Genomic DNA, 25,397 nt, shown 5'->3' on the forward strand with positions numbered 1-25,397 from the left:
GCCTGAATTTAATAGGCCAACTATTTTACAAATAAGAATTGACAATAATTTTAGTCGCTAGACTTTCAGAGGTGATAGAAATACATCGCAAAATACTTGCAGCTTTAATTTTATTCATAAAATGAATTCACTTTCCAGATTTGTTTTGATAAGGGATTTGAAAATATAAATTATTTTCCTTCCAGCTCACAGTTGTGCATTACTTTAAGCTCTCACAACATAAAGAGTTTATGGACTATTTTCCAACAAAAAAATCCTTGCAACAAGTTTTTTTTTTTTTTTTTTTGTCAAAAAATAATTAAAAATGTTCAAATATTCCTAATAAAAAATGTAAGTGAAGAGGACGAAAATTAATTACATAAACTGTGTTCCTTTCTTGCACAATCTGAGAGGAAATCTGAGGTGGTTATTGGGGCATGCACATCATACGAGGATGTATAAAAAGACCCATGTATCCTTTTCAAATTACAAGTAAAATTTTTATAGTGCAACTTATAAATTAATCCAGGACTGCAAACCAAAAAAAAGAGGCAATTAATGTAAAAATGTATGGAAAGAGGGGATAACAAAACCTCGGCATCTGCATTTTACATTAATGAGGTAAAAGCAGCCAATTGCAGAAGCAATTTACAAAGAGATGCATAACGCTCTTCAATCTCCTCACAGGAGGAGCACTCCTCTCAAAGTACTCCCCAGTTGATCATAGGGCTTTGTATTTCTAGCAAAGTCAGCTGTATCTTTCTAAAGATCGTCTACAGGCTTTTCTAAAACCTTTTTCGATAGAAATTACCAGAGTGAGTAGAGAATCCTTAGTCTTGCTGAAAGTGTGTCTCCTGCAAGTCCCGGACTACAGTAGGGGACTTGCAGTTGTGTGGTTAAAGGAGTCATTGGACAGTAAAAGGTTAGAGAAACACAGTCAAGCACAGACAGCCTAAACCAGGGATTTGGATTAAGGCAAAAACAAAAGCACGGTACATGTTGTTGCATTTCAAGAGGGTATTTGGGTGATATCTTCTCTGCAAAACATTTTCCATATCTGAAAAATCCATTTGCAGGTCATTGTCACACTTCTTCTCCACAGGGAGAATTTAAAAGCCAGGGTAGAATTTTAAATTGGTCTCTGTGGTCTGAGACGTGGGACCAGAGGAAAACAAAACTCTATTTAAAGCATTTCTCCTGTCACTGCAAGATATGACTGATTGATCTCTCCCCTGTATCTCCACACACTCCTCCCCCTTCTTTGCACATTTAGTGTATCTCTCTTTCATTTCCTCCAGGTTTTGTAGGCAACAAAGAATCAAATTTCTTCCCAACACTCTTTTTTGAAGATATCCTTTTTTATGTCCATTCTCTTCTGCCTCTAGGTTTACTATCTGCCACAAAACAGAGGTGGTGAAGAACACATTAAATCCAGTGTGGCAGCCTTTTACCATCCCAGTGAGAGCACTCTGCAATGGAGACTACGACAGGTACAACACAGGTCCCCTCTGCCCTATATGTTCTGCTGTTTTTTATTTGACCCTGCACTTTCCCCTTTATTTCTACCAGATCATTAATACATTTTAACCATGACTGGTGTCTACTGTCACTGATTCCTGCTGGCTCAGTCCGTCGACTGTCATTAAAGCTCTTCTTAATGTTTTCTAACTGACAGTGAGTGGACTAAGTGGAGTGATTAGCACACTCTGTTCAAATATAAAAACACTTTAGCTTGTAGGAATCTGTACCTGTTAAACAATTTTTCTGCAACCATTTTTACCTCAAAGTAGCTACGGGCTCTGTATTCGTCTCTTTCAGATCTGTTAGTCTGTATGACCATGTTTTTCTTTTTTTATTTTAAGTGAAAATGCAGTATAGCTAAAGGAAAAGATTCCAAGTCTATGACTTTTTGCTGCAACTGTCCGGATTGGTAATTTTTTCACAACTTGGTACATTAGAACAAGCCATAAATGTCTTCTGTCATCTTTAGAATGAATTTAGAAGCTAATGGTTTGACTTATTCTGTCTCTATGCCTAGAAGGAAAGATTGAGGTAAAGTGGATAAAACTATTTAGCTGTTTTCACATCCTAAACTACTTTCTTTAAAATAAAAGAAAGACATTACATTTTAAATGATCAGCTGTTGCTTTCTGAAATAGTTTATGTCTTGCCTATCTAAATAAGAATAAGGTATCAGAGTGAATGTGGGTGGACACAAATATATGTCATCCTTTTCAACTAATTAAAAGTGCAACTCAAAAAATCCTGATTGTTAAACAACATATAAACAGCTCAGGGGCCTGTCTAATCTAATTCAACCAGAAAAATAACCCTTGAGGGTCATTTTAGTTTATGGTCAGAGACGCGCTCCATGCAGTCTGACTTAGCATGAGTTGTTTTGCAGCTTTTTTGAGGTTTGAGCAGACATTTTCGCATGTTGATGTGTGGACTTACTATAAAACATGAAGTTGTAAACGTAATTAAATTGATGTTCTACTACAGCTTTTTCTCAGAGGTGCAAAACATTTTTTAGATTCACTGGTTTCTGTGACACCAGAGAATATTTTTCTTCTACTCCACAATCAGTAACTGCTTTCTATTGAGCCAAAACAAAATCTTGTAAAATGCCCTGACATTTGGAGGTAAAGTCAGAAAATAGGGAAAAGTTTAATGGATATGAAAACATTTCCAACCCACTCTGTTAAATACTTTAATGGTGGCAAATGCTGAATGTTCAGAGAAGAAATATTGAAAACAGCAAAAACAGAATCAACAAAAAAATTACAAATAAAATAAAAAAAAACACAACAACTATAATAATAATAATAATAATAATTAAAATGCAGGATTGCTTCTTTCCTAGCAGGCACATTATTAATGCAAACTTGCTTAGTCAATGATGATAAGAATTCACTTTTCTCAAAGCTTATCTGCATATTTCTAATTTAAAAAGACAGTGGTGTGAAGTAAACAAGATAAATCTTGAAGGAACTTTGAGGATAGATGAAAGGATAGAGTGACAGGCAGATTGCCTTTATGGGGTCACATATTTCACAAGGAATATTCAATCCATTTTTCTAACTTTTCCTTTCTCATCTCTGTCTTACTCAAAGGTGTCTGCCTTATCTTGTTTGTATGCAGTCAAACTAATTACAGAAACTGCTGAGAACCTGGTGTGTGAGAAAGAAAGCTGAGATAAATCCCAAACATACTTACTTTATGGATATGGAGGGTTGCCACATTGAGGAAACATGAAGCTTTGGTAAAAATGGATGAAACTTATCAGGTGGTCAATCATACACCAGTCCAAACTGTTTTTATTTTGCCAGATCCAGATATACATGGGCATAAAAGGCTCTTCCTAAAATGTTTCTGTGCCAAACAAACACACATAAAATGAAATGCTTAAGATGCTCACATACCCATTGCTCTGTGGAAAGAAATTTGACATGGAGCATCTTGAAACATCAACACATCGGATAAGAGAAGTTTTAAGTTTGTGAGTGTGATTAAATTTCCAAGTGGTGCTTGGTTATATTTTTGTTCATGTTGATAACATAAGCACAAAGATGATACATGATGTGTATATATGACTGTATTAGAAGACATGAGGTTATTTTCTCTTACTTACCATCCCTGCTTTAGATCTGATGTCCTGACATGTTGCAACAATGTTTTCATAAATTTCTTACTTTGATTTGTATCCGTCCATATATATGCATTGGATAACTGTTTATAATATACACAGCATAGGTATTTGCCAAACACAGCTTTTTAGGCTGCACAATTGCTGTTCACATCTGTCAGGTAAAGGAAAGCTTTCTATTTGTGTTTCCTCAGCAGAGGTGAAAAATGTGTTCAATGCAATTTAATGTACCAAACAAAACATGCCATCTCATCCTAGTAAAATCTGGAATCAAAATTTGACCTCTTCATCAAATAAGTCATACTGTAACTTATCTAGTCCTCACCTTTATTTCATCGTTCCTATGCAAATAAAAACAATCAAATTTTGACTGAAAACGCTGACATGTTCAATAGAAAATAAAGATATGTTTCAAATTAATTCAAGGCTGCACACAGTTGCATTGTATTGCAATTCACTGCACCGGCAGTGAATTGATGGTGCAGTGAAAGTATTGTATATCAATCTGCAGTGAATTGTGCAGATTGATATACTTTGGTTTGGACTTGCCTCTTATTTTAGAGTGAGATCTAAGGATTGAACAAGTTAACAAAAACTGCCCTACATTTTCCAAAGTGGATACATTGCTGTTCTGATATCTTCAAAGTATTTTCTTTGGATTTTAAGTGAATGAGCAACACAAAGCATTGCAGTATTATGAAGTGAATGTAAATTTGCTTCAAATAAACAGTTTTTACACGTCAGAAGACTGTTAAACATTTGCAATCTACCATCTGTTCACTCATACCCCTAAGTCATTGAGGAAGATTTTTGGCCTGATACTTCTGGGCATTTTATCTTTTAAAATCACCTAATTGTCAAACAGAGTCTTCCTAAAGTGCAAGCTGAGGTCAGCATTAATGCAGGTGTTCTGTGAAGGCCTTAGAGGTCTGTTAAACCTTTGAGAAATGGAGACAAAATGCAATCGTGAACTCTAAGGAACCCATTGGACAGGTCAAAAAGAAAGTTACTGAGGAGTTGACAGCATGGTTGGGATCTTTTGCATTGCGTCAGTGAATTATATAAAATACCAACAAAACACAACATTTTGTTGCTGTGATAAAACAAAATGCTAAAAAGTTAAGTTAAATGCAAGAAACTATATTTGATTCACAAATTGTTATGTTGACTTGGAGTTTTGTTTAGAAATACTTTAGACTTCATTAGAAAAATAATTTAAATAAATATTTAGTGTTTTGAGAGATATGCAATAGTGGACTGCTGTCAGTTTGAAGAAAACATGTTTCATTTAGGTATTTACACTACCTTGATGTGCATTGCTGTTGTATTAAGAGAAGACAGGAAAAGATTTGACTGAGTTCAAAACAAGAAGATAGAAACTAATGAGAGGGGAGTAATAGATCGTACACAACAAGGGCAATAATATTTACTCTGCTACAGAAGAAATAAAGAAACTTAATATGTCACAGACCCTGTTGCAGATGAGTTAATGGAGATACATGTGGGAGTGTGAACAGAAACAAAAGAAGTTGGAAGTGTTTCAGAGTGCTGACTATTTTGGTCAGCAGCTATCAAGTGAAAGGAGTAAGTTCTGGATCTTTTTATAGCTCCTTTGTCAACACCACCTGGAGAATTACTTGCCTTTAGTGTGGGTGGTACAGTTATTCACTGAAAACTCTGAACAAATATTTTGCATTATTCCCTCTTGGGTTACTTAAATGAACCATGTTGGTTCAAGAAGAAAAACCAAAAACAAGGAAACAGAAGCCACAGATGAAGAGAATCCCTCCACCGGTGCCTTTCATTGAACTTCAGGCGTGATTAATGAAAATGTTTCAATAGTTGAGAGAAGAATATCTTGCGTATCCACAACAGGAAGATAAGATGCACAGATCTTAAAAAAGGAAAATTTGATAAATGACTTGAGTGATATCAGTATCATTAACATATCAATATGCGATTAAACATCAGCACCTGCTTTTGATTTGTTCCTGTACTTAGGCTTGTGAAAGGAAATATGTTTCAGTCTGTTATTTTTACTTCTTTCTTGCTGTCATTTTCTGTGTGATCTCCTTTTCCACATTGGTGGAGAAGGGCCATGTATGTATTGGGATGACAAGCAGATTTTCTTTCGCTCACATCCTCAAAAGAACAAACCTTCAGTGAGAAACAGCATGTGCCAGATGGTGAAGAGGAAGCTGAGCTTCTAACAGGCATCTCAGTCCCTTAGTTGCAGGAAAGTTTCTATGATGCATCACTTGATTCTGGTTTCTTTGGATCTGGAAGGTGTCGGTGCTTGGTTGAGGCGGAAGAAGAGAGAAGGGAAGCAGAAGCGGGATCAATATGACTATGGAATGAAAGTGCAAAGTAAAGTTTTGTCCCTTTTATGTCTGCAGAAGCACTTTCTGCAGCATTTGCGTAAAATGTTGATGTGAGTTTTGAGTGCTGGAAGCAAACATGTGCTGCAGAGTCTTAGTTTCTATTGGAGCAACAGCTTTACATAAGTTCACCCCCCCACATGATACACCCTGCTGTTCAGCCTTATTCTGCAGCTGCAGCAGAACATTTCATGTCTTTGTTGATTAAAAGATTAGAAGTATTCCACAGCATTTTGGGAAAGTTTTTATACTCCTTTTAATGTCTTCAAGTTTCGTCAAGTCACTGGTACATTTTAGTGAGATTTTATGTGACAGGCAAACATGAGGGGAAAGTAGATTAAAGGTTTAATCTTGTGTGTGTGACACATGCATCCACTTTATACCTACTTGAATCTGTACTTTGTAGAATAAACATTTACTTGAGTTATAGATCCACATCTAGAGACTGAAATTTCTGCCTGATCTCCTTGCACAGTAACTCCAGCACTGTCAGAGTGGATGGAGAGAGTTTGTTAAAGACAATTACATGTTACATGTCCTTCAATATAAAGTGGTGTTCTGTAGCTCTAGCTGTATGTTTAGAGTCCATCATCTGCTGGTTTCTTGTCCCTGATGCAGAGAACGATACTCCTAACAACATGTTTCATGGTGGGGATGGTCTGTTCATCGATCCTTATTCCACACTTCTCACATTCTCTCTTGTATCATTTTTCATGGCTTTTTGTCAAGGAAAACACTTTCTACTTGTCACTGTTTCATAAAGACCAGATTTTTGGAATGCACAACCAGTGGATGTCCTTTAAGTTGTTTCCCGCACCCGAGCTGTGTCTCTCTGAAGCTCCTCCAGATGTAACTTTGCTTTGTTAGTTGGATTTTTTACATCTCTTTTTTGGTCTTTGAGCTTCATCAGGATGTTTAGTTGCTAATGTTGTAAAACACACCTCTCAGGCATTCATATAATTTATGTGGTTTTAGTAGGAATTATTTTCATCTCAGGTTATCTTTAAAGGCTAAGTTGGATCATGTGACAATGCAGTAAGTGCATTGTCATAGTAACCAAATACAAATCCACAGCACACTTTCCATATTTTGTTGTTGTTTTTTTAGAAAGCTTGTTTGAATTTTCCTACAATCAAAAATTCTGTTTTATTTTATATCACTCAACTACATATAATCAGAATAAAACAAATTTATGCTGTATGGATTGTAATTTCACAAAATAACAGATGTCCAAGTGCTTCCTAAGAAGGAATGGGTGCTTTTATATCATGGCCAACATGTAAAATGATAATTAAATATCTTAATATGATATATTTTATTTGCAAAAACTTTGCATGAAATGCAATTCTCAACCTTAAATGCTTAATGTCTAACAAAGCTGTAGAACATGCTATTTTGAAAACAATCATGTGCAAATGTTTTCTGAGTTGAGTGTTTTCTTTCCACAGAACAATCAAGGTGGAGGTGTATGACTGGGACCGGGATGGCAGGTGATTGTAAATGTGTATTTTTCATATTTTAAAAAAATTCCATGCAACAACACGCTCTGACATGCAAACAATACAAAAAAAAAAAAAACCCTCGGATCAGAATAAAAACTTCCCTTCTGAAGTTAAAGTTTGTTTTTCCTTTCCTGTTTTCCTTCGTTTTGTTTTCTTCTCACTTTTTCCTCCCAAGCCATGACTTCATCGGGGATTTCACGACCAGCTACCGAGAGCTAGCTCGAGGGCAAAGTCAGTTCAATGTGTATGAGGTGAGTCATCTCGCTGTTCCCACTGTTCAGCAACATGTCTGTTCGATCCTAAAACACGGAATCCCAGTGTGGGAGATATCTCGATCCTGTGACTGATGTGTTTGACACTTCCATCATTCGACAACCATGTTACGCTGCTTTCCATTAACATTAGTTCTTTTCTCTCCATGGACATTCTCTACTTCTATGAAATGAACTAAAAAAATAAATGTTTCAAAAAGAAACAAAGAAACACTGGAAAAAAATTGTATTAGTGTGTTTTCTTGAGCTTTCTTATTGTCAGTCTTACTGTCTCTCCACCTTCCCTGAGCTGCAGTACATTCAATAAAACCTGATCTACTTTATTTTTTTATTTTTCTCTTTGTAATTGCTGGTGTGTTTAGTTGCATAGAAATTGAATTATTAGCAGCAGCATGAAGCAAAATTAATAGAAAAAACAATGTAGGGATTTATTTGATGCTTTGAATGTTCATTTTTATGAAAATCCCATTTTAGGACGTGAATAATGACATGAGTATATTTCATGTTTATCCTAACCATGACTTTTGATATTCATTTAACAATTTATCACATTATATGATGGTTTTATGACAACAATCTTTTGAGCTCTTCTTTAAAATCTACCAATCGAAATGAGCTGAAATTTTTGAGTGGGAATTAAAAGTCAGAATCTTACCGAGAATAAACGACGTGTCGATGCCTACGTGCCCCTGTGGTTTGGTGGCCTTCAGCGAAGGACAAATACCTGTCTTTTAGATGTCAGCTCCATTATGCTCTGCATTTGATTCTTCTTTACCTCCCGGTGAGACTGAAAGGCCCTTTAGTTTTTGCATCAGCAGATTGTTTGGTGTGTCAGACAAATTGCCATCCCTCCATGTTAAATTAGGGGCTGTCACTTTCATGCCTTGCAGCCATTGAGAATTGAGGTAATGAGCTGAGACGTCTTTGGTGTCTGAATTGGCATTTCTCTCTTGTTCTTCATTCGCAAGAATGCAGCTTAATGTTAGCCGCATGCATTAAACCCATTCCACTTGAGAATCAATTTTAACTTAACATTCAGCCATGAATTTTCATCTATAACTATTTCTGACAAATATGTGTAGAGACAGACACTTCTATCATTATATCTAAAATGTATATATGTTTACAGTATTGCCAATCAAGTTTTAAGAAGTTGTAAAAGAATATTACCTGTATTTAATGCTTTTTATTAATCTTTTTATCTTCTTAGGTGATTAACAACAAGAAGAAAATGAAGAAAAAGAAATATGTTAACTCAGGAACAGTAAGTATGCCTTCAGAAACTAAGACTTTTTCCTCTTTTCAGTGTTAGTTTTCTTTTGTGTGATTTAAGTCTTAAAAGAGGCACATTTTCTTCTGTCTGGGAAAATGTATGTTCAAGATTAAAGGGTTGATTTGCTCAGATGTATTCTTAAATGGAAAATATGAAGCACATTGAAAAAAAAGATATGTGGGGGGAAAAAATCACGGTGCATTACATGTGACTGGCTGTGGTGAGAAAAACTTGTAAGAGACACAAATTGAGGGAAACTGAGGATCTTGAAAGACATCAGAAAGACGAGGGACACCAATGACCAATTGAGACATTACTTTTCACACAGCTTACCCAAACACATCTGCTGGAGTGAGTAATGCATACAAATGCATCCCATCTACTCTTCAAACTTGTCCTTTGGCATTGCAAATAATTCAATTATTTGAAAGGCAGTTTCCTTTCATCCTGTTTCGATGGGATGATTTGAGTCAATATGCAGAGGTGTAGGATGTATTAGGAGGAAAACACCAATGCCAATGGGTCTAAACAATTCTTTCTCCTTCTTTGTGATTCACAGGTGACCCTACTCTCGTTCTCTGTTGAGTCAGAGTTCACCTTCCTAGATTACATCAAAGGAGGGTGAGTGGGAATGACTTTTTGCACGAAAAGTCGAGGAAAAAAAAAATTCAAATAGACATTTTTTTCCAGCTGTTCTTTCTCATGATAGGAAAATGATATCCACGTTATTACCTGCAGGTTTGTCCACATTTTTCTCTGCACAGTGACACCTGAGAGCAGGGATGTTAAAGTCAAATACACCGAGGGCCAAATAACCAAATTTGCTGCAAGCTGAGGGCCGAACTGGTTCTACGTTTATTAAAATATGTTGAAATGATTGCACTTAGCCTGTTGAACCAAGACCTAACACAGTGTGTATTATTTAATAATTAAATTAATAAAGCAATATTTTGTTATGACTCTGTCAGTAACCTCAAGGGAAAACGTTTTCAACAGGCCAGCAGCAAACAGTTCAATTGTTTTGAAAAACTAGATATGTTTCCTAATATCAAGATAAATACATAAATTTAAGTGCATGCATTATAAACTGCATGCACTTAACTTCATCTTCAGGTCTGCAACCTGACCGTGCAAAGATTTCACTGTTTCCTCTTGTTCTATGAATTTAAAAGCTTGTTCAGTGTGTCTTTTGAGCTGCTCCTCATATTTCAGCCTCACTCTGTATTCTTCAACCATTACTTCTACGAGACCCTTGTTGCGGGAGGCATATTTTTCAGCCTCCTTCTTGAAGTAATCCAGCTGTTGAAGAAGGTTCTTATCGGCTGTAACTTTGGAAGGGCCACCTGTAACCTGTAACGTTTCTGTCATGATCATGTTTCACTTGCAGGTGACGTTCTTTTTGTAACATCTTTTGCAGTCTTTGAATCTCCTCTTGCTGTGATTTGACTTCAGCCTGATATGCAATCCTTCGGTCTCGTTCCTCATGGAGATCAAAAATCTTACTCTGCAACTCTTTTTTTAAGATCGTCCAACTGCTTCGTGAGATCGAAGCAGTTTGTCTTGTCCATGACTTCCACTGAGGGGGTGATCTTGAAGCCAGCAGACCGAGATGTTTTCTGCTCGACTTCCGAAGATGTTGGACTTTCAAAGTCGCCGGGAGGACTTGATTCCCCCTGGATCTCTGTTGATACATCTTCCGGCTCAATGGGGCTGTCGCTGTCATCCTCAAAAGGGAAAACGACAGCGTCATAGTCGACCTGGACGTTGAGGTCCATTATGTCGACCCATGAAAGCTTAGCTGGAAAAGCTTCATGTTCACAAGCAATCTGTTGTTGCTTCATGTTGATGTTCTTGCTCTGAAAGGTGTGCAATATCTGCAATCTGTACTCAAGGTGTATTCTCACAGTTGCTCATACTCTTGAGAAAAGAGGCAGGGCACTATTTGTGCTATTTTGTGTGTACTTCCTATTTAGAAGTACACATAAATACTTGATGAATTAAAGTTAAACTCTCCTTGAATCTCAGGTTAGCTTTAGCACTTGAGATGGCTTATGCATATCAAGTATTTGTCAGGTAAAGTGATACTTTTCAAGCAGGCTGGACGGTGCTTTGATCTCAGCTGTCTCTTCACAGCAGGGAAACTGTCAGTGTTTTCTATGTCCTGTGGTAGAACTGACAAGTGTGACAGATTTTGCTGACAGCTCTCAGTTTTGGTGGATTTATAATACAATAATCTTATGTTTTAGTGACCTCACTTCAGACATACAAATGGATGAAAAATAAAAAACATCTAACATAAGTTAATTTATGTTCTAGGGAAACTGGTTGATATTTAGCCTTTTCCCCCTTCTGATATGCATAAAAATAATCCTTATTAAAAGAAACATTATTTTTCAAGAGTAAATTAAAAAAAATAAATAAATAACTGGAACCCTGAAAATCTAAAGGAAAGATGGTATAAAGTAACTTTTAGCTCAAAGAGGAAGAAAATTCAGATTTAAAAAAAGAGAATTACCGGAAAAACTTTTTAAAATTCTTCTCGGAGATGAACCATTTGCTAACCTCATTCAGAAAAAAAAGTTAATTAATTAATAAAATTAACTTTAATTATGTTAGCTCGGTCAGGCTGTGGAACATTACAATCCTCATGCCAAACTGAAAGGTTAATGGGAACATTAAACACGTTCATTTTATCATCATTCTTTCCGTTCTCTCTGGTGACTTTTCTAGATAACGAGAGGCTGTCACTTAAGCCCCTTTGGGCCTCATTTTGTCGTAAATTAGCAAGACGTAGAGGAGGAAAGCTTCGTCAGCAGGGAAAATTGGATTATGATTTGTTCTTAAGTGCTCCATCAGTCTAATAGCTTGTTACCAGGCCTGGTCTCTCACCTGCTCCTCTAGGCTTTCATTGAGAAGGTGAAAGTCAGATACCTTGGATATCACATCCTAAATTTTAATTGGTAAATGAGTGGCTGCTGCTTGTGCTGTAATTGTTGTTATTGATTTAGGAAAGTGAATAATAAATGAAGTCCTGTTGAATAAAAAGTACAACTATTATATGGTTTGAACAACACCCTTTTAATTATTCCGAGGAAAATATTTCCTATTGTGTCACAGATTGTGTGAGTGAGAGTGCATTAATTTTGAATATGACGGTCCGGTCCCTGTTGTTGATTTGCTTTTTTTTTTTTTGCCTCTTCCAGGACGCAGATCAATTTCACTGTGGCCATTGATTTCACAGCATCTAATGGTGAGTGATTACAACTTCAAAGCGTGTGTTTGGTGAGGAGGGCAGGAATAAATTGAGGGGAATATCTGACTGTGACGTGTTCATATTTAGAATCAATCTCGCAAACCGAAACAGACAGTGCTGTCATGGGCACTGTATACAATCACTGCTCAGTAAGTTAAAGCCTTCACTGTCTGGGGAGTTCCTCCTGCTAAATGTTCTGCTTCTGCACTCATCAGGGAGAAGGATATGATGTTACAAGTTTTAATCCTCACACTGTGGAACCACTGAATAGCAACGCATTTAAATTCTTGAAAGTTATGTGTGGGGAAAAGTTCTCCCGATCAGAAAATAAAGTTAATGAGACAAATAAGTTTCAACTCTTTACCAATGGAAAAATGTGCAACACGCGAAATCACAACCATTTTTCAGTAAACGATAAAATGTGAAACTCTTGATATTTTCAATCTAAGTGGTTGTTTTTGACACATATCACAAATGCTGGGCTGTTAAAACCTAGTGGCAAATCATCACTGAAGGAATCATTTAGGTGGTCAGTGTGATGGTGCGTTCATACCAAACGCGTTTTGAGAGTCGGGTGATTCTGGTTTACATTCAAACTCTATGTGAACTTTTGAACCTTTTGGGGCATTTTGAGCGTTTGACACGTCCAACACGTCCGGTGCGCCACGTAGACTTTGAATGTAGACATGACACTCAAATTACATTTGGTGTTATTGCACCGTAAGTGTACACACGTCAAACTTGATGCGTCAGACGCGTTTTTGACACGCCTAACACGCTTGGTGTAAACACACCATGACTGGCCTATCAAAGATGTGGGATCAACACCTGCAGTACATACAGCTTTTCACTGCCAAAATGCATGGCTAAGCCATAAGTATGAACTTCTTGTCATTTCTTATGGTTGAATAATTGACAACACTAACCTGTGGTTTACAGCAGAGACTCTGCCTCCTGCAACAACTCAAGAGGAAACAATCATTAATGGGAAGGGTCATCTTCTACACTGACATTATTCAGTCTGTCCAGTGCACTTTTATTGTTGTATGGCTGAGCTCAGCCACAAACTAGGACCGGTCCAAATCAACGAACAATGAGGTTTTGAGAGGCGATTATTAGATTCTGTTTCATTTATCCATAGGTAATCCTTCCCAATCTACTTCATTGCACTACATGAACCCTTACCAGCTGAACGCCTATGCCATGGCCCTGAAGGCTGTTGGGGAAATCATTCAGGACTATGACAGCGACAAGATGTTTCCAGCTTTAGGCTTTGGAGCAAAACTGCCTCCTGATGGGCGAGTGTCTCATGAGTTTCCACTGGTGAATCTCCTTTTATACATCATAACTCCATTCAGTTGATTTTTCAAACTGTCAATTGTTTCTTTTAGACATTAATTGATTGATTTGGAAATTGTTTATGCCGTAAATATTTAGTTAATCTATTGTCAGCTCTTGTGTATTGTATATATGCGGAAGCTGTTTTGTTTTCTTTCAGATTTGTTTCTATAGATCTTAATAATCGAACCTTGTGTTTGCTTATATCATTTTCAGAATGGAAACATGGAAAATCCTTATTGCAATGGTATTGAAGGAATCCTGGAGGCATACCATCAAAGTCTGAAGACGGTTCAATTATACGGGCCAACCAACTTTGCTCCAATAGTGAACCATGTTGCCAGGTATTGAACTATTTGTGACATCTTCACCTGTTTGTGTTGCTGCTGTTTATGGATAACTGTGACTCTGTGGGTAGAGTTGCAATTCTACAAAACTTCAAGTGTGAAGCATTTTTGAGTAGTCACCATGACTAGAAAATCACTATTAAATTTCAGTTCCTTGTTGCAAATATTTAATACTGCATAGATGTTTTATCCATTAAAAATGTAGAACACTTTTTTGGAAGTAGACCAAGGTTATCCCTTTTATTTGTTTAGCTTATTATTATTGAGCTAAAAGGAATTCTGTAATCCCTACAAATACAAAACTAATATTTTTATTTATGATGTTCTTGTTCAGTATAGCTGTTCCTTTAGGTTTTTGCGCTCTGACAAATGTGCCTGAATAGATTAGAATATCAATACAAAGTTAATTTAGTGTACAGTGTCTTACAGATTTCCTCAGATTTTAGGTTTAGAATACAGAGTTCATATGAGACCAACAAGAAATACATTTCAATACAGAAGTATTGTACTATCAAACAGTAAGAATTGTATAAAATGAATGAATTACCGGATTATTGCAGTGTGACATAGAGGCAGGCTATCTGTAGCTCTGGTACAGCTTAACCTGTCAATAAAACAGTCCATAACAAAGTCTTAAGTTTGGAAAAACAGTATTTATATTTTGCACAAATTATATACAAGTCACTTTAAAATGCTAAAAGAAGAAACCGAAGAGAGAAAAAAGCTTTGAGTAGGTAATTGCTTGAATAGAAACTCAAACAACCTGCGCTTTAGTGCATCAAATGTTATAGACTGTTAGCCCTCCACTTGAGTTTAACTTTTTGTTCAATGAAAACTCTGCTTGAGATTTCACTCCTTTCTTTTTTAATTTTGTTTCTTCTGTTTATTCATTTTCTTCTGAGTTTTTACTTCTTTTTTTACAACCTGGTTATGATCCACCAACACAGAACGCCAGGCCTGATCATTACATTCACGTTCTGAAGATGTTGATCTGTAGTGTTTGCTTTTATATGCCACTTTGATCTACCAGGTTCTTTATCCATGAATATTGAGATTAACTGTACCTGAGGAGGGAGTCATCGGCTCCCTGCTGGACGACTGTCAAGTCTGTCATGTCAGTATTCAGTGGGACTGAACTTCAGATCAACATCAGTTGTAACCCATAATTATCACAGTTGGAAGGAAAAAAAGACTTGACATGAGTTAAATTATGTTTTTTCCATCATGAGAAACACGACAGAGCAGTCATTTTATAGAAGCTGTTAAATAGATATATGAGAAATCTATATTGTTGGTTATTAGTAAAGTACATGCATTTCAGTTATTCAAATTATAAAAACATACATGCAAATAAAGATTTTTAAACTTTGATATTACTTTCATTTGCTCTTTAATCAATTATATCCAACTGGCCACTAAAAATATTCTGCGATCTGCCAAAATGTTCAGTTTTACTGTCTCAAATCATTTATTAGGAACATGTTATTAACGTTTTTTTAACACATTTTCACAATTTATTGTTTGGTGAACCTTTGGGTAATTGGATTTTCTTCTCACTAAACTGGAGAACAAATTAAACAAATATTTGATGTTTGATTTGTTTAGAAATCTAACATCCGGTGAAGTGCTGTCACCTTTTCTTTTTCATTTAAAATAAGTTATAAAAATTAAAAGTAAATTGATTTTGGCCTCATAAATTAAAACAATAAATAAATACAATTGTGTGAAAAGAGAAAAAAAAATCATAATCAGACACATGTTGGCAAGAGCTCCAGATTACTGAATAGAAACTCTCCCAGACTTTCTATTGATAAAAAGTTTTAAAACCTATTAGCCTCAAATAATTTCCAGCCTCTATCCAAATGTGAATGAACTTGTTTTGAGGTTCAGAGTTCTTCAAATCATTTTCTGAAGTGGCCTGTGGTACCTGTACCTGCTTTGCTTTATGCAGTCTACACAAAATCCTCACACATTCAAGCTGAAGGACTGCCCACTGACTTGACATGACCACCCTGAAGCAGCATTGTTGTGCTGGATTGTGTTTGTGCAGAATGAAGCTCTGTATTCTGCTGCCAATCTTGACCAGAACTCTTTTTCAGAAGATTTTCTTTTTATCTCAATTGGATTTTCCTGGTGAAATAAAGTTTAGTAAATTAATGAATAAGGTTGGGGGAGGGGGGGATTTATTCCCAGTCGTCTTTTACACAGTCTGAGCTCTAATTTAGAAAATATGGCTGGGTTTTGTAGCCAGTATGGCAGCCACATGTATTAAATGAAGCAAAAGTTGAAAGTATGGCCAATTTACTGGTGTTATTTTGTGCTATGTACACTGAACCAGTGTCAGATATAGAGATGTACAGCCTGTATTTGTGAATAGGTTTCTGCAGTTCTTGGAAACAAAACACAGAGAGAAGCATATCATTTTCTTGCATAACTGCTTGAATTAGCGTCAGAAAAATGAGCAAATCCTACCATAAAGCACGCTGCTTATGATGTGAGTGATGACTAGTGAACCATTATTTTCCTGAAATCTGAGTGAAGAAAAATGGAAAATGTTCTATTAATAGCCTTATTTTTTTTGTTTTCTTAACATTGCTTCCACAAGTCTAGCTCTTATTGATCGATAGATATCAGGATGCAATGTGAATGAGAGATTTGTATTATGAAGTTTATTTTAAACACTGTGGTCACTCCATTGTAAAATCTTCTTAGTTTATTGTAATCTGTACTTGGATTAGATTCATTAGATTAATTTCTACTGAATTTACATGGTACATGCATATTAATGTTTGTGGAGCAGCTTACAGAAAACTCTCAAAAGCTTTAGTGCTCTGTTGTGTGTTAAAATCATCAGTTTTTTTAAGATGTCACATGATGTAATCTGCTTTTGTTCTCTTATCGCTCCCTATTATCCTCAAGAGTTTTGCTGCCAAAAGCAGAACATAAAAATGTTACTCTGATGACTGTATCTGAATCTAAGTGTTGTTCAAGTGTTCAAATTTATCAAGGTTTTGCAGATACAGTATTGTAGCTGAGGGATGTGCGCCACGTGTTTATTTTCTTGTAAATACTCTTACTGAATGGTTGCTAAACTCATCTACTTACATCTTAATTACCCTGCTTACATATTTTCCCAGGTTTTAGGTAATTTTAGACATGAGAAAACACCATGGAAACCAGGTTACAAGATGATTTGTTTTGTAAAAAGTGTAACCATTTTACAGGAAAGTAATCTTGTTTGATTTCTCCAATCAAACTGCGTAAAAGGCTTTAACTGAGCCATGAACGCATGTCATTATTTTCACTTTCTCTGCTCTGCAAAACTATATTGTTGGCCATTTTGATTAAATGTTCTGCTGGGACGTCTCAGGACACGACATTCACTCTATCAAAATGCTGTTAGTAATCAAGCACATCCATCTAATGGCAGCAGCCCGTCACTGGCGGTGTCCTCCCACAGCAGGATTATGTGCCCTGGACGCTCTGGCAGCCTGTCTGTAATTTGGAGCTCTTGCCTTGATGAGGACATCTGGTTTCAAAATGAGAAAATGAGCCATCTCTTTGACTGTGTTTGCCAGAAATACAAGTTCATTTTAAAATAGTTTCCAAAACATAAAATACAGCCAAGTTATACATTTATTTTAATCTTTTTCTTAGATCACAAAATGATAAGAATATTTATTTATCACTTGTACTTGTTTTTGTTTTTTCAAACTTGAGTTGTTAAAGTAACTTGTTCTTCTAAAACTACAGCAATTTATTGCGTTACTAAAAGAATGATAGTCAGTATTTAAAATTTGCACTAATCCACCAATAATTGTTTGATTTATGAATCTAATTTGTAAATCAGAATATAAACATCCCGCTTTAAACATGTCTGTGTTATCTGACTATTGCATATTTGAATATAACTTTTTTTTTCACACATCAACACAAAAACTTTTTGTGTGTGATGAGAACTGAAACAAGTTCTTTTTCAGATAAATTTTGGATTTATTGATTGTTTTGACAAATATGTGAGTAAATCCAAATGTCAGGCTTGTTTGGTTTCTATAGTGAATAACAAATGCTCTCCTGATGTGCAATTTTATCTTTGGGCAGATATGCAGCCGCAGTGCAGGACGGCTCTCAGTACTTTGTCCTCCTAATCATCACAGATGGTGTCATTTCAGACATGGCCCAGACCAAAGAAGCCATCGTAAACGTAAGAAACAAAGACAATTCTTCATTCTGTCCTACATCATGTGAAGCTAAACATATTCCAGGATACACATTTGATGGTACTGAAGGTCTGTTAAGGCTGCAATGGGCATATATTCTTTTCTTAAGCCTCTCAGTGAATTTCTACTGAATTTAGTAACTCTAAAACACAGAATATATATTAAGACAAATTTCTGATGACAATAGTCATTCTGACTTGAAAGAGCTATAGCAAATTGACAATTAAAGCTTTAGATGATATTGTTTTAAATAATTACTTATGACAAAAGCAATTGTGATAAAAATATACATTATTTTATAATTCGTCTTAAATTATGCTGGAATCCCTCAGTTCAGCAGTCTCTTTGCACCCAGTAGCTCTTTTCCCCTTAAATTCATAAATATTTATTTATGAATTTACCTGCAAAATCTTGTCAGGTGATGAAATCTACTGCTGCCAGGCTTTTTCAAATATAATGAATATTTCAATGGAAAGAAAAGGTGTATTATATGACATACAACAACAAGTATTGCATTTCAAAAAGTATTTTGTAACATCACTAATGAACACACTGACATTGCAAAGATGTTGTGCAACTCGTATGTAGAAAACTATGCACTAAAATCTCTCTGTAGACATTCATTAGAAAAAAAAAAAAATCACATTAACGAAAAACACTAACTGGCAATTTAAAGCAAAGAGAAAAGCAGATAACACACCTATTTAAAAAGCATTTCAGCTGTGAATTTCAGCATTCCTCAGTTTTGTCTTGTTTTCACACAAATCTAGACACAGCAGGAGCTTTGCTGTGTCGAGGAGAACAGCTGTTCTGCAGTATGTAGAAAAGAAGCCCTAAAGCCACGACTTCATATAACAGTGTCAACAGCAACAAGAGCAGTAGAGTGGATTTGTTTTTACTTTCAGCTGAAGATTATCACATTCCTACCAAACAAAATATGCTACAGATATTTGAAGGTTTTGCTGCTTCTATAAGCACAGCACAAAAATAGAGCTACTCTCCTGAAACTTGTCATTCACATTTTTTCGTCTTTCAGCTCCAAATGGCAAATGTGCGCTACTCTTTTCTTTTTCTTCAGTGTGTCCCTCTTTCCTCCATCCTTCCTGCACCTCCGCAGCCTGCCACCGGCACAGAACACCCAGCAGACTGGATTTAAAGGGAATTTGCGACTGTTAATCAAAACATTAGAACAGCCACACCTTCCTTTTAAGATCTTGCCTGCTGCTCTATCTCACAGCCTCCAGCCCTGTGGACTCCTGATGCTTGCCGCTTCCACTGTTCTTTCCCTTTTTCTCTCCACTGCTTCTGGACGAGAGCGATCACTGTGCTGAGGTTATACACTATGCTGAGGTTATACACTATGCTGAGGTTATACACTATGTGTGCTTCAAACTAAATCACAATTGAATTCATTTTTCAAATACGAGCAGAGAGACAGATTGAGAAAATCTAAACATGCTCAACTCTAAACATCTCAGCCCTCTGGTTAAGTTGTTAGCATGAGGCAGGATATTTGTGTTAAATTCATATTTTTTCCCTCAAAATTCTTTACACAAATACTTCATTATGACAATGTGGCAAAATGTTTTTGAGTGTTTTGCAAATTTTTAAAAAAATAAATCAGTTTTCAAGAGTGCTGTAATAATCACAATATGCACAAACTTGGATTTGATTTACTAGTATGACGACTTCTTCTGTGTTACAATGGGTTTTGCTTAGCGGGATCAGAGCTGTATACAAATGTGCACCACGTTTTCAAATCATTCATTTTAATTGAAAGGGCATTTAAATTACCTTTGTCTTTAAAATCACACGTGTGTTGACCTGTTGCATGAAATTCCAATAAATGTCGATGAGATTGAAGATTGTAAGGACAAAAGGACTAAACATTTTTGTTATCAAAGAAAAGAAGGAGCAAATTATGTAAGCTGCTATGAATACTGGAGCCTGGTATGCGCATATATTCTGTAAGTGATATAGAAACACATAAAGAGATTTAATTTGCATAATGGTTGAGAAATTATGTTGAGAATTTCAAGTAAAGCTGTTGAACCTCACACAAATCCTCAGACAAACATGAAATGTAATCTCAGTAGTTTTATGGACATGTGAAAATATTGTAAAAGAAGGTTAGCAGTAGCAATTGTACACATCACAACTGGTGATCATCCTTCTGAACTCCCTGATATGGAAACAGCTGTTTTATTTTAAATTAACTTGTAGGATGCATGACTAATCCCTCTCCGATCAATAGGTCATTCCACCTGAGCTGTGGATTTCTGCAGCTCCTTCAGAGTTACCATAGACTCTTTTTTTGTGCTTCATCATGACTATCGTTTTTGGTGGAGGGTTCTGAAATAGCTTTATGGATTTAATCCTCTTTAAGCTTTCCTGCAGCTTTATCCCTGAACTGTCAGCTGTGTCACGTGATTCTTATTATTCTGTTATGTTAAATTATTTTCTCCAACAAAACACTTTGGCCTTCGCAGAACAGATGTATTTTTACTTTTCTTCTATGATGGCATCACACACAGATGGTCTTTGTTGAACAATTGGGTGACATCTGGAAGCAATTAGTTCACCTAGGAATTTAACTAAATGACGTGAATACTGATGAAAAATGCCTTTGTCAGGTTTTTATTTGAAAAACTATTTCAAAACCATGCATTATTTTACCTTCCCTTCATATTGAAATTTTTCAAGCCAACTCTGCTCGATGTTTGTTTACAAAATGTCGATCTCGTATACTGAACCACTGTCTCGTTTGATTAGAGGTGGAGCCTGGAGTCGACTGGCAGGTGACGGGGAAGGTGGCTGTAATTGCTTGTCCAGCACTTCCCCCCTTCCTTCCTCTCATGGCTCATCCGTCTTTTGCAAAATAAGTCATGCTCAAGCTTGCTGCCAACAAATGTGTCCAATTTTCTTTGTCTAAGCCGGCATCTCAACCAACCAGCCAGGCACTTTTGTTCCCCACATTCTCCTCTTTCTTAGAGGTGAACACATTGCTGAGGCAGGCTGTCATTTCTGAGATAGGATCATAATGTTTTTAGGTGAAGACAGTTTATGTGAATGACTTGCTGCAGTTAGATTGGTTGTGTCGTTATCTAAACAGCATCAGCTACAAAAACATACATAAAAACTAAAAAAAATCTCCCCATGCATTTCAAGTTAAACTTTTACTATGAGCAGTCAGTTTCCACCACCATCTCAAATCTGATTACTAACATTCAGTGTCCTGCTCATAAGGAAATAGTTTGTTTACTTAGAAATATAAAAAAATAATGTTTCTGGCAAGAGGAGTAAAAAACAAGTTTAGAGGACAAGTTTGTTTTCTACCTAATAATGACGCCTTAGTAACTTCAATTTCTCTGTTGTTTCTTTTATATAAAATTGGGGTCTTTTGTCATATGATATGTTAACACACAATATGAATGCAATCCGATCATGGAGACCTCAAATACAGAACATTTTCACAATCACAATGTTTTTCTCTGGGAACAATGTTTTACATTTTTTGAATTTTGATTTCTTCACAGGCTGCCAAACTTCCTATGTCCATAATCATTGTAGGAGTTGGTCAAGCTGAGTTTGACGGTAAGATAACTTTGATGGTTGTATGAACATACAGTACCTCGCCAAAGTTTTTGTTCCTTTTGCGGTCCCAGGGAGAACTAGAAACTTTAATGTGGCCTTTTAATATTTAAGTCCAAGATCAACAAAAAGTGGACTTTTTACTAATTAGCTGATGTCTGGAGGTAATTCAGAGCATCAGACTTTATACAAATATATGCCATGTTTCACAGATTTGTTTTTGTGAAAAACATGTGAAGCATAATTTTCCTTTCATTTCACAATTATGCACTTCATTGAGTTCATGTTATAAATTCCATATATATATATTAGTTTGAGTGTAATGTCACAAAATGTGATAAAGGTTCAAGGATTATCAATACGTTTGCAATGCACTAGTAAGGTTAATGTTTCTTGGGCAAGAAGAGTTTCAAAAGTGGGATTCAGAAAAAAAATACAACCATATTCACTACAAAATCTAATGCAAAATAATTCTTCAGTACTAAGAATCACAACTAAACTCAATGCAGTGTTTTAAGTTGAATATGTGTGCTGCACGGATGTCTCCAAAAATGAAGAAAAGATAAAAGAGACAGGAGTTTTCCTGATCAGCCTACTTTTATCTCACCCTGACGCTCTGTCACTAGCTCGTGTCTGCTCTCACTTTGTTCAAAGGCTGCAGCTGAAAAATATTCATAAAACAGCAAAAATATAAATAAAGCAAAACCAAAGTAGCTTAGCACACATTTAAAAAAGAAAACAAAGGCTCTTATTTCTAGAGGATCATTGTTTGCTGTATCTTATTTATATATATATACAGTACCTTATATGCAGATATATACAAGGTATAAGTATGATAGTGTATGTGTGCGTGTACTTACATACAGACACACACATGTTCTGAGTCTGTAATAGTGGCTAACCTCTCTGACTGTATTTTACAGAGAAAACTGCTGTTCAAACTCTTAAATCTGAAGGGAAGCGACTGTGTAGGTGGATGCAGGCATAATTGCAGAAGAACCGACTAAGGTTAATTGCTGGGTTTGCAATGTTTAGTGCTGATGATTCTAAATTGCACAGTCTATAATAAGGGCCTTATTACGAGATTAGACCACCAATAAAGCCTGCACAGCTCAATATATGTTTAAGCTTTACTACAGCTAGAAGATGATGCATGAATACGGAGGCACCCACGTCTTTACATAAGTATGAATCTACCTTATCTCTGTTGTTATGGTAGCTGTTTTTGAAATATGCTTAACACCACATGATTTATGCACGCCTGCTCATGATTTGTTTCTTGCAGCTATGGTGGAGCTGGACGGTGACGACATCAGGATCTCATCCCGGGGGAAACTGGCAGAGAGAGACATTGTTCAGGTGATTGTGGAAGATACAGGGATTTTTATTCTCTTTGGAAAACCTGTGAATATTTAAATCTTCATTAGAGCTAATTGCGAAGTGGTAAATTAAAATAAATGAAGATTTTTTTGTGTGTGTGTTCCTTGTATCAACATATTTAGGTTGTAATTTATCATCAGTGGTGCTTCCAAAGTTACTTAGTTTTGACATATGTTTACTGATGTGCGCATCCCATAAAACATCATTTGTCACTAATGGAAGATGACAAAATGAGGAGTAGATTTGTGTTATGTGATTAAATGTGGGACACAGCATTGGAAATGTTTTGCATTGCATGTCTTACCTGTCAAGCTCTTTCATCTGCAGTGTTTTGTCCCTGTTATTTGGCTATTTCAATATTTTTGGCAGCATTTCTAATTCTTATCTAGATGAAAACATTTTTTACTCGATAATATTTCTATTTGAAGTATTATCTGAAGCATTTCACTGTTTTCACACCTGATAACCCAGAAGAGTCTGTTTGATTAGACAGTAAAACAGCAAAATATGTTACATTTTCATCTGGTGCGGTTGCATTCACACATCTAAGCAAATGAACTAGAGTTTGATTAAAGCTGGTCTGACGTGAATTTGCCATAAAGCCAGGTGATGATATAACACGTATGAAAGAACGAATTTCATATTTATTAAGCATCATGTTTACATCATGTTTTGCATTATTTTTAAGCCGTATATCTCCCCTGTCTGTCATTGTTCTTCAGTTTGTTCCTTTTAGGGATTACATGGACCGGACAGGAAACCATGTGCTGAGCATGGCACGGCTCGCCAAAGATGTGCTCGCAGAAATCCCTGACCAGTTTATCTCGTACATGAAGAGCAGAGGGATCAAACCCAATCCTGCGCCGCCGCCATACACTCCGCCTGGACACACACACCACCACACACAAATCTGAGACCTTTTTCTTTGCATTTCACTGAGGACAGATAGCATGCAGCAGCCACTCAGAGTCCAGTGGGAACTCTCTACCTCCTGATTTTATTTCATCTAATTTGCTGTGAACAGGAGGCCAAGCAATGGGTGTAGAATGTTGTGCTGTACTCTTCCATTGACTACAGAAGCAGTATTTTTCTTTTTCTATTTGTTCGGTTTTGTTTCTACTGTGATATGTTTCTTTGTAGGCTCTCTTCAGGAGATGCTGACCCAATTTTTCAGGACTTGTTGCTGAAAGCCTTTCGGGCAGTGACTGTTCCATGTCTACTTTTGACAGCAGGTTGATTCGGAGGTCATGTTGTGGTTAAACCTTGTGCCTGTTTGTGCTTGTTTCTTTAAGTGTATCAGGACATTTGAACTTGACCCAGGCTCTTCTTGTCAATCATCAGTGTGGCCTAATGCAGTAATATTTTTTTAGCCACCGTTGTCATTCTCGAATACGTTTTGTATTGGGGATTGATCTCAACTGGTGATGATATGACAGCAACACCACCTCCTTTCCTCTTTAATACTAAATGTTGGTATGTGCATGTCGTATGAAATTTATTTGCATTTTTTTAGAATGGCATGGATATTTTTTTTACATCTAATTTTGAACGAAACAAGCCTAATAAATTTTAGCAACCACCACTTATTTTTGAGTGACTGAATATAAAAGCTAGCACAAAGAACTACTCTATAGGACTGCTGCTAATCATTAATTCTGAGGAAGTCATTCATCCTCGTCAAATATTTTACTTCCATCACCACCATTTAATACAAAGCATGGAGAATTAAGTATGAAAAACACTGGCTCCTATTACACTGTTTGTAGGACGTTTCTTGAAAGTTTTAATGCAATGAGAGCAAATCCAAGGCATATGCAAAAATAAACTGCTGTTTACGGCCCCAAAATCACCAGGAGTGCATCCGTTGAATTTCTCATACTGATCATAGATCTTTTTTTTTCTTCTTCTTTTTATTACAGTGAGCATATTACTCATACAAACTGTCTCAGGACATTCAAGAGATTTTTAGTTAACATAAAAAATACAAATAAATGTTATAGTTATATTTTAATCTCAGCAGAATCAGTAAATATACTAACTGTATATAATATATAAAGACATGTCTTTTAACATTGGAGCTATTTAATGTAATCCTTTCTGTTAAGTTTCTGAAGTGGGATTCATAATTCATGCACTGCCACTGTTTACAAATATATTTCAAAACATCATTTTAGTCAGCTGCATACACAATTAAGTAAAACTTAGAGCCAAATAAACT

The 25,397-nt window shown here is 36.1% G+C and overlaps 1 protein-coding gene across 2 annotated transcripts in view; it reads left to right on the forward strand.

The window, feature by feature from the left end:
• The window catches only part of cpne5b (copine Vb), a 106,943-nt gene extending 82,182 nt beyond the window's left edge, over positions 1–24,761 (forward strand). For both annotated transcript variants that reach the window (XM_055026993.1, XM_055026994.1), the window contains 12 exons: positions 1,365–1,469; positions 7,452–7,493; positions 7,681–7,756; positions 8,988–9,041; positions 9,610–9,671; positions 12,254–12,300; positions 13,445–13,626; positions 13,858–13,985; positions 18,090–18,192; positions 21,745–21,802; positions 23,085–23,158; positions 23,902–24,761. In XM_055026993.1, the coding sequence (XP_054882968.1) occupies positions 1,365–1,469; positions 7,452–7,493; positions 7,681–7,756; positions 8,988–9,041; positions 9,610–9,671; positions 12,254–12,300; positions 13,445–13,626; positions 13,858–13,985; positions 18,090–18,192; positions 21,745–21,802; positions 23,085–23,158; positions 23,902–24,093 (1,123 nt within the window). In that variant the 3' untranslated portion in view covers positions 24,094–24,761. The remainder of the gene's footprint in view (positions 1–1,364; positions 1,470–7,451; positions 7,494–7,680; positions 7,757–8,987; positions 9,042–9,609; positions 9,672–12,253; positions 12,301–13,444; positions 13,627–13,857; positions 13,986–18,089; positions 18,193–21,744; positions 21,803–23,084; positions 23,159–23,901) is intronic.
• The last annotated feature ends 636 nt before the right edge of the window (positions 24,762–25,397 follow it).

Source organism: Poeciliopsis prolifica, unplaced genomic scaffold (genome assembly GCF_027474105.1).
Source record: "Poeciliopsis prolifica strain line A6 unplaced genomic scaffold, Auburn_PproV2 SCAFFOLD003, whole genome shotgun sequence".
Lineage (NCBI taxonomy): Eukaryota > Metazoa > Chordata > Actinopteri > Cyprinodontiformes > Poeciliidae > Poeciliopsis > Poeciliopsis prolifica.